Source organism: Dermacentor variabilis, unplaced genomic scaffold (assembly GCF_050947875.1).
Source record: "Dermacentor variabilis isolate Ectoservices unplaced genomic scaffold, ASM5094787v1 scaffold_13, whole genome shotgun sequence".
Classification (NCBI taxonomy): domain Eukaryota; kingdom Metazoa; phylum Arthropoda; class Arachnida; order Ixodida; family Ixodidae; genus Dermacentor; species Dermacentor variabilis.
This window is the reverse complement of record NW_027460291.1, coordinates 40,761,141-40,771,801: the sequence shown is the minus strand read 5'-3', so window position 1 is coordinate 40,771,801 and position 10,661 is coordinate 40,761,141. Positions and strand designations below refer to the sequence as shown.

The window sequence follows — 10,661 nt, the reverse complement described above, 5'->3', positions numbered from 1 at the left end:
TAAGGATATAGCTCGTAACATACAGGAATGCTATAATAGCATTAACGAGAGGGTAGCAGGTCTTGTTGTAAAACTTAATAAGAGGTACAAATTGAAGGTCGTACAGGTCTACGCCCCCACCTCCAGTCATGATGACCAGGAAGTCGAAAGCTTCTATGAAGACGTGGAATGGGCGATGGCTAAAGTAAAACAAAATAGACTATATTAATGGGCGACTTCAACGCCAGGGTAGGCAAGAAGCAGGCTGGAGACAAGGCAGTGGGGGAATATGGCATAGGCTTTAAGAATAGCAGGGGAGAGTTATTAGTAGAGTTTGCAGAACAGAATAATATGCGGACAATGAATACCTTCTTCCGCAAGCGGGATAGCCGAAAGTGGACGTGGAGGAGCCCGAATGGCGAGACTAGAAATGAAATAGACTTTATACTCTGCGCTAACCCTGGCATCATACAAGATGTGGACGTGCTCGGCAAGGTGCGCTGCAGTGACCATAGGATGGTAAGAACTCGAATTAGCCTAGACTTGAGGAGGGAACGAAAGAAACTGGTACATAAGAAGCCGATCAATGAGTTAGCGGTAAGAGGGAAAATAGAGGAATTCTGGATCAAGCTACAGAATAGGTATTCGGCCTTAACTCAGGAAGAGGACCGTAGTGTTGAAGATATGAACGACAATCTTATGGACATCAATAAGGAATGTGCAATAGAAGTCGGTGGTAACTCCGTTAGACAGGATGCCAGTAAGCTATCGCAGGAGACGAAAGATCTGATCAAGAAACGTCAATGTATGAAAGCCTCTAACCCTACAGCTAGAATAGAACTGGCAGAACTTTCAAAGTTAACAAGCGTAAGAGTGTTGACATAAGGAAGTATAATATGGATAGAATTGAACATGCTCTTTGGAACCGAGGAAGCCTAAAAGCAGTGAAGAAGAAACTAGGAATAGGCAAGAATCATATGTATGCGTCAAGAGACAAAGCCAGCAATATCATTACTAATATGGATGAGATCGTTGAAGTGGCTGGGAAGTTCTATAGAAATTTATACAGTACCAGTGGCACCCACGACGATAATGGAACAGAGAATAGTCTAGAGGAATTTGAAACCCCACAATTAACGCCGGAAGAAGTAAAGAAAGCCTTGGGAGCTATGCAAAGGGGGAAATCAGCTGTGGAGGATCAGGTAGCAGCAGATTCGTTGAAGTATGGTGGGTAGATTATTCAAGAAAAACTGGCCACCCTGCATACGCAATGCCTCATGACTTCGAGCGTACCGGAATCTTGGAAGAACGCTAACATAATCCTAATCCATAAGAAAGGGGACGCCAAAGACTTGAAAAATTATAGACCGATCAGCTTACTGTCCCCGTCTACAAAGTATTTACTAAGGTAATTGCAAATAGAATTAGGAACACCTTAGACTTCCGTCAACCAAAGGACCAGGCAGTATTCCGCAAAGGCTACTCGACAATAGACCATATTCACACTATCAATCAGGTGATAGAGAAATGTGCGAAATATAACCAACCCCATATATATAGCTTTCATTGATTACGAGAAAGTGTTCGATTCAGTCGAAAACTCAGCAGTCATGGAGGCATTACGGAATCAGGGTGTAGACGAGCCGTATGTAAAAATACGGAAAGATATCTATAGCGGCTCCACAACCACCGTTGTCCTCCATAAAGAAACCAACAAAATCGCAATAAAGAAAGGCGTCAGGCTGGGAGGTAAGATCTCTCCAATGCTATTGACAGCGTGTTTACAGGAGGTATTCAGACACCTGGATTGGGAAGAATTGGGAATAAGAATTAATGGAGAATGCCTTAGTAACTTGCGATTCGCTGGGATATTGCCTTGCTTAGTAACTCAGGAAACCAATTGCAATGCATGCTCACTGACCCGGAGAGGCAAAGAAGAAGGGTGGGTCTAAAAATTAATTTGCAGAAAACTAAAGGAATACTTAATAGTCTCGTAAGAGAACAGCAGTTTACGATAGGTAACGAGGCACTGGAAGTGGTAAGGGAATACATCTACTTAGGACAGGTAGTGGCCACGGATTCGGATCATGAGACGGAAATAATCAGAAGAATAAGAATGGGCTGGGGTGCGTTTGGCAGGCATTCTCAGATCATGAACAGCAGGTTGCCATTATCCCTCAAGCGAAAAGTGTATAACAGCTGTGTCTTACCAGTACTCGGGTACGGGGCAGAAACCTGGAGATTTACGAAAAGGGTTCTACTTAAATTGAGGACGACGCAACGACCTATGGAAAGAAGAATGATAGGTGTAACGTTCAGGGATAAGAAAAGAGCAGATTGGGTGAGGGAACAAACGCGAGTTAATGACATCTTAGTTGAAATCAAGATAAAGAAATGGGTATGGGCAGGGCATGTATTGAGGAGGGAAGATAACCGGTTGTCATTAAGGGTTACGGACTGGATTCCAAGGGAAGGGAAGCGTAGCAGGGGGCGGCAGAAAGTTAGGTGGGCGGATGAGATTAAGTTTGCAGGGACAACATGGCCACAATTAGTGCATAACAGGGGTAGTTGGAGAAGTATGGGAGAGGCCTTTGCCCTGCAGTGGGCGTAACCAGGCTGATGATGATGATGTGTATTTTTGCGATAAAAAGTCATTGATGTATTTTGCTAATGTATGCTCAAGCATTTTACAGGAATAAGAAGTTGCAGATATGGGACGATCATTATCTCTCTGCCATGAGGAGTGTTTCTTAAATACAGGGATAACGTTTGCTGTACACTAGTAATCAGGAATCGTGGTTCTATCGATAGACGTCTATAAAATGTTTGCTAAAAGGCCAGCCACTTGTAATGAATATCTTTTGAGGAACGAACTTGGAATGTTGTCCGGTCCTGGCACTTTTTTAATGTCTAAGCGCAAGATAAGCTCAGTAACGCCTTTAGCAGATATACTAACGCTATTGTGTTCATTATGTTGGAGTTTTTCGGCAGATAAATTTGACATCGAACATGGCCTCGAAAGAAAACTTTGAGAAGAATGTGTTGAATGATTCATATATTTCTTTTTTATACGTAAGTACACCATGATTCAATAGAAATTTATTTATTTTGCGAGAGTTCCTTTGAGACAAAAATTGCCAAAATTTGGCAGGACTTTCCGTCACAAAGCGGCGAAGCTTAACAGAAAAATTGCGCTCTCTTGATTTCTGTAGCGTTAACTTTAGATGGAGAACTAAATTCGATATAAGGATCTTACCATGTTTTTCTTTCTATAACGTTTGATTCTGTGTTTTAGTTGAATAACTTCTCGGGTTATCCACGGGTTATCGCGACCTATCCGTTTCAATTTATTAGAAATGAAGGTGTAAATACAGTGCTCGCAGCATCTTGAAATGCTGTCCACATTATGTTGGCGTTATCACGAAAAGAAAGAATGGTTTCTTCCAATCGAAGTATAATGTTCGGGTCATCTGCCGCTTCGTGGTTTTTAACGCTTATTGATTTGGGGTTGCATTAATGGGAATTGCATGGAAGAACACAGGTGAGGTACGTTAAGCTATGGCCAGAAATCCTCTCGTGGATTTCAGTTGTGCACTCGCCTAAGCCAGTCGAGCAGAGGATTAGGTCTGAGATTGAAGATGATGTTCGAGTTACACGTGTTGGATGTAAAACTGTTTGACGTAGGTTATACGCCAGCATAATGTCCAATAAAGTTTGAAAACTGCTCACACCAGTGAGGCCAGACGTCAACCAACGCCAGTCAATATTAGGAACATTGAAATCTCCAGCAATAATTAGCTTCTGATTACGGTATTTGTCCAGATGATCGCATAGATTTAACGAAAAATTGGAATTAGCCCCAGGTGGCCTGTACATTGCCGCCACAACGATCTGATTACCTGATAAAATAACTTTACAGAAAACGCTTTCATGGTCCGAGTTCACAGGAGGTAACGGTACCGACGGCAACGTCTTTTTGATAAGAACTGCTATTCCGCCACCCGTGTAGCACGGTCTTTACTACAACATGTGTATTAAGGCGGCAAAAAGAAATTATTGTGTATATCAGGACAAAGCCAAGTTTCTGAGATAACAGTGACGTGGGGGTCGTATGAAAGGAATACACAGTTTAGCTGCTTCTGTTTATTACACAGACTTTGCGCATTCAAACAGAGGAGACGGAAAACTTTTACCGTTTGTTTATGTTTGGAGTGCGGACGTCAGCATTTTGATGTGGCAGATTTATTTCTTAATCTCGCAACTTTTTTTTATGCTATCTGTCCTTTCTAATGTGATTCTGCTGTCCGTCGCATCACCGCATGTGTAGATTGTATTGTATATGAAAAGTTTTTCATACAGATTATCATAAGTTTGACCTTTTCGCCTGGATGTCTATCGGAATTTACGGAATGCCATAGCTTCTTCCTTGTCATGTCATGCGATACAAATACGCCAGTATCTTTCAACGTGAAGCAGTTCTTCAAAATGGAAATTTTTCATTGTAGTTGTAGTTTCATAATAACCGGCCTCAGCTTGTTACTGCGGCTTCTGCCAATTCTATGAATGCGTCCAGCGGAATTAATGTTTAAGCCACGGTTATCCTTGCAGACATTGCGTACCACCGTTTCTTCCAACATTTCTCTAGTTTCGTTGAGGGGTTCAGGAATACCAAAGATTACTAAATTATTTCTGCGTGCTCTGTCTTCGCAATCACGCACCTTCCTTTCTTGTAATGTTACGGTCTTGTCCAGACGCCGTACGGATTCTTCAAAAGCTTATATCTTTTCTTAGTTTGCTTTCGATAATCTTAGTACTTCGTCGAGTTTCGAAACCTTAGCGTTCATTTTAGAAAGCATGTCATCGCGCTTTTATTCAGACGCTTTTCTATCCTTAAGTTCAGAGAGGATAGTGTTCAACACATCCTGATCAGGACGGGGTTAGTCTCTTGGTCACCGCATACAGCGAAGAGTATTACAGACCAGCAATCAGTAATAATACATAAGCATCGTCCAGGGCACGGTAGCATAACCAGTGCGTAATAACTGGTACGAGTACCAGAATAAAAACTGAAAACTGACCTGCACCGTCAACCAAGCAAAGTTAGCTGACATGCTTCCGCGAATGCCGCCGTGCCCTCTGGCCAGGTTACCATCGGCCACTGCTTTTATAGCCGGGGTTGGTGACGTCACCCGCAAGGAAAGCCAAGAAGGTAGTCCGTCAGCACACGGGTAGTACGCTGCCGTATCTTTTGCTCCGACTGCGATGCGCGATGCGATAGGTGAGTTGAATTTCCATGGTGCGTTTTCACGAGCTGCCGGGTAAGACAGGTCCTCGAGGGGCTGAAGAAACAGCAGAGCCTGCACCGTCGACCAAGCAAAGCTAGCTGACGTGCTTCCGCGAATGCCGCCGTGCCCTCTGCTTGAGGCACGTAACACCCCCTAATTCAATTCAATTCAGTACAAGCAATCAAATTAGAACTGTCGTAGTGGGTGGAGAAAAATGATTATCTGGGGAAACTGGGTTCAGAGCAGGCAGACGCTTAGAGAATAATATGTTAGAACTAACTCAGTGCACAGATATTTAAGTTGCTCAGAATAGACCTTTATGGATGGCATTTCGAGATATTAAGGGAGCCAACTACAATGTAGTGAATTGTTATTGGACGTTGTCAACTATGACGGCATAGATGACGATTTTCTGGGGCTGCTCAGGTAGTTATGCATAGTGTCCCAGCTAATTTTAGACAGAGTTCAAAAATATGCCGATGCGCTCTAAGACGACACGACCAAATGCATGATGCTGACTATTGTATGGAGTAACTCACACTGTTTTTTGTGTTCTGTTTATTTGCATAATTAGACAATATTAATTAACCAACTCCGAAAGCAACGAAGTTAGGCAAAAAATTCCAATTAGAAAGTTGTAGAGCGCTTTGCAAAACGTCCGATTAAACGGTTTCTACTTTCCAGCTATTACGCATTGGTGTTTTTCTGCTTACTGCAGATGTCCCAGAAATTAAAAAAAATACCACGTGACATGTCCGCTCGCGCCGTGATTTCAGCGCTCCCAAACGCTCGGCGTACAAACGAAGATAGCATTTCGCCAAGTGTCCTACTGCTGCGTCTGTTTGTCGCTATGATGAACCGCTGCGAAGGAAGCACATCGGTGGCGCAAATGGCACAGCCAACGCCTGCGTCACTGTCCTGTCGCCTTTTAATTGGGAGCACATCCCGCTAGATGCTATGTTCGTTTGTACGAGAAATGTTTGAGAGCGCTGCAATGACGACGCGCCAGCGGGCATGCCATGTGGTAGTCTTTTATATTTGGCGGGCATCTGCATTAGGCGTAAAAAAAACACTTATACCTAAAAGATAGAGAGTTACAAACTGTTTAATCGGACGTTTTACAAAGCGATCTACAACTTTGTCATTGGAATTTTTCGCCTAACTTCATTTCTTCAGAAGTTGATTCATTAATCCTGACTATTTATGCAATTAAGCAGAATTCAAAAAAGTGTGACTTACTCCATACAATAGTCAGCAAAATGCATTTGGTCACGTTGCCTTAGAGCGCATCGGCATATTTTTAAACACTGCCTCAAAGATAGCTTGGACTCGCTGTATAGGGAACTCAGTACAAATTGTATAGGAAGGCCGTAAATGCAATGAAGTGGTGGAAATACACCGAATACTCAAGCAAAGATATCCTTTGTCTCCGTTGTTATTCACGCTTTATGTTAGGGGCGTAGAAATACGATTGCAAAGCATTGAATTAGGGTTTCATTTATCTTGCATTCGTAATAGGCAAAGACTGCAATAGAACGTTCCTGGGCTGATGCATGCAGACGACATAGTGCCACTAGCGAACACTGCAAGAGCTAGAGACTTGCCAATATGTATGGCAGCGCAAATCTAGGACTTAAGTTCAGCACATGGAAATCGGGAATCATGTAGAGACGAGTAATTACCTGGTATCACATGAACAGCACGTCATACCCATAGTCAAACAATTTAAATACCTGGACCTATACATAAACAACGTAAAGACTAACTCAAACACCCACCAGGATACCACAAAAATGAACGGGAAGCTGAATGGAGCAATAATTAAACATAGGGCGCTTTGGAGCCACAATAAATATGATGTGCTGCGTTGAATGTGGAAACTGTGTAATGGTGCCGGCGCTAGCGTTCGCAAATTCCAATCCGTGCTTAAAATGAAATACCTTGTCAAACTTAGATGCTAACCAAAGATCGCTAGAGCGATTGGCTTTGGGAGTCCACGGTAAAACCCCAAATGAGGCAGCGCAGGGTTACATGGATTGGGCCTCTTCTGAAGCCATAGAAACTCAAAGCAAAATTCGTTTTCAACAAAGACTCGACGACAAGGATGAAAATAAATGGGCAGCTAAAGTGCACACGTATCCCCAAGGCGTAGGTACAAAATGGACGAAGAAAGTTGAAAGAAGTGTATATAGACAACCAGGAGACATCTAAAAGAAAGTGAGAGTGGCAGCAAATTGAATGCAAAGAATGGAAACAAAAAGGCCATGGAGATTTCCAGGAATGGAACGAAAAAAATGTCAAGGGGATATCTGTACGGTAACACGCCTTGCTGTATGGGGTTCGTGCTGGTTGTCTAAATGCAAAAACATAACGGAGCAAATATTCGCAACAATATGGGACCTGTGTCTGCTCCAGCGAAAATCCGGAGACAACTCAGCACATCCTGATAGAATATGATGATAGAATATGAATGATGATATCACCGGGCGGACGCCCAGTGATATCAGTAGGTAACGTACGCCTTCTAGAAGCGCTTGGATAAAAGTGGATGGAAGGATAAATTGGTCAGCGGTCGAGATACGCAAGATACGTTTGGAGTACTAGTGTAAAAAGCAGGGAAGAGACTCGTACGACCGGATACATTACAGACACAGGTAGCGGTACAAGGTAGATGTACAAGTTTTCAGGAAGAGAAAAGATATTAGGGAGATGTATAAAAAATGCTGGAATAAAAATCGATTTAACTCAAGCAGGCTTGGTGGCTATCTGTCACTGGTTCGTTTCAGAGGACATGGCATAAATCATCATTGTCGTCATTGGTAATGCACCTGCACTCTGTAATATTAGTCCGAGAATTTGGCACACAAATTCATCACTGTGCTGGAACGCTCTCCCTGCTTGGGAGGTTTACCCGCTTGCGACTGTTGATTGTTTCGCTCCCCATATGCTAGCTGCTGTAGGTATTCCGTGTAAGCGGGAGTTGTACGAAGGTGACCACATTGATGTGTCTGACAGCTTCTGAAATGAAATCTTTCTAAATGTTCTGCACGAACATCCGGGACAGACCTCGCATATATATAATATCTTTAAATAGTGCATCTTATACGCACACAACGTAAAAAATGCATTTACGACAGGTATAGTTGCTAGACCTGTCAACCGGCCTTGATAGTTAGTTTAGAGACAGATATTTTTTTTGTGTAACATCACAACTCATATGTATTATACCTATTTGCCGTTCCTTACCCTGTTGCTCCATAGCAGTCTAGCATAAAAAAGCCCATTAAAGCTGTATTTATACCGAAAGTCATGCCGTAGGTGATATCTTGTCGACGACCTTTACGACTTGGGACCATTAATTACACAAGTGATTAATGTGGCGCTTCCAAGTTTACTCGCTGAACCAAACACCTAAGAACTATTCACTGTAGCTCCTTCGAAACTGATTCGTGGCTGTGTTTCCATTCACTTGACAGTCGGCCGAAAATTAAATAAGTTATTCTAGGTTTTTTTCTCCTTGAACCTTCCCGAAAGACATATTAAAGAATTATTTACCTGTATTTTAATTCACTGATATTATTTGACGCAGAAAGAATTTGGTATCGTCTGCTTAGATTATTACGTCTGGGTAATGTGCTATATTTACTATATCATTTATATAAGCGAGAGAAAGCAGTGGGCCTAACTGTAGTCCCTGCGGTATAAGCCGTGTTTAATTTACATTAATGGTGACAAAAATTTAAAAAAAACGCAGAAACGCTCTCACTGAACCAAATAAATTACCAACCACCGAACAAAAATAAATTAAATTCGCGGCATCTAAAGGTCAATTCTACCGTGTGTGCAAACAGAATTTTTATTTAGATGCTCAGTATATCTACCATTTGAAAATATTGGTAGAGCTAAACAAGAACTAAATCGCAAAAGTTTATCGATCCATAAATTTATACAGAAAAGAAAGTACGTTGCACATGCACCTGCTAGACCATTTGCAGGGGATAAATTTGACTCAACAGCTGACGTGAAATTGTTGCAAGTTTGCGATTGCTTTGTTCTACACGCAAATCTGCTTTAGGCGTCTCAAAATGCCCACTTCATAAGATTATAAAGTATCAGTTTTTAGGCGTATTTGTAATTTCGATGCTTCAGCTTTCTTAACTTCTGCTGCTTTCCACAATTTTTTAAAATGCAAATTGGGGGCCTAAAGAAACATTATACACGCTACTATGTAACTTTAACTTTTTCTTGCAAGTGCAACAAGTGTCATCAAATTCTGTGCTGTGGATTGCGACCAAAACGGTTTCTTCGTTCCGATATATTAGAAAGGAGATTATGACTTCCCCTTATATTAGTGAGCTTTTTCATACAGTAAGGGAGTGAGTATATCAGCACTGAGGGCCGCCATCTTGGGGCACAAGCTGTGAAATCTTGCCTTTACGGCACCTTCGTGACAAATATCGTGCTGTAGGTTACAGGTATAAGGCTGCTGTTTGCACAAATTTAGTTAAACGAACAGAAAGTAGATGTCCCCAGCGTTGCTTCCACGTACTTTCCAGTGTTCTAGTACACAGCCTAAGCTGTATGTTTTGTCTGAGGTGAAACTTAAACATTTTCCAGTATGGAGGCACAGCGTGACTCGAAAAAGGTTGCAAGAATAGCGGTTCAGGCTAACTAGCAGCTGAAATTATTATTCGAGCACGGTTTCCGCTTAAAGATTCAGTTGGGCACCGTTCCCATTTAATTTTTTTCCGCGTTGCGTAACTTGACCTTTCACTCTCAAGTTGATGTAGCCAAGCGAGGCGGGTGCGCAACGAAACTTGCCAGGTGAGCACCAGCCGGACCCAGTAAAGCCGCCGAGGACATTTCACTTTCGCAGACTCTTCTCAGAGCAAGGCCCGGAGGTCGTGCAGCGCCAAGAGCGGCGAATCAGCCAAGAAGGCGGCGGACAGCAAGAAGCCGCGACGGCGGCGCACGGCGTTCACCCAGGCGCAGCTCGCTTTCCTCGAGGCCAAGTTCCGCTACCAGAAGTACCTGAGCGTCTCCGACCGCGGTTCGGTGGCCGAGGCACTCAGGCTCACCGAGACGCAGGTGAAGACTTGGTACCAGAACAGGAGGTACGCCTTTCCTGCCAACACACTAGAAGGTCGCAGCAGCGGAGTCAATTGTCACCGTAAAAATGCGCTGCATAAAAGAAACACTTCCACAGAAACGTTTTCTACTCATCCTCTCATAGGTCTTCACACATTTTTCTTTTACAGAGACAGTGGTAATGCTAGCAAAATCACAGCGTAAAAAAAATACTGCGCCAGAATAAAGAGGGGCTTGCTAAGAACAAGAGCTTGCCATTTTCTCAAGTGCGCACATCGAAAAAGAATGAAAAAAGGCACACAAGCGCTT

The 10,661-nt window shown here is 42.8% G+C and overlaps 1 protein-coding gene across 1 annotated transcript in view; it reads left to right on the top strand.

The window, feature by feature from the left end:
• Window positions 1–5,241: 5,241 nt before the first annotated feature.
• LOC142566649 (homeobox protein SAX-1-like) overlaps window positions 5,242–10,661 on the top strand; it is a 30,257-nt gene continuing 24,837 nt past the window's right edge. Inside the window, exons 1-2 of the mRNA XM_075677484.1 lie at window positions 5,242–5,257; window positions 10,141–10,378. Coding sequence (XP_075533599.1) covers window positions 5,242–5,257; window positions 10,141–10,378 — 254 coding nt within the window. The remainder of the gene's footprint in view (window positions 5,258–10,140; window positions 10,379–10,661) is intronic.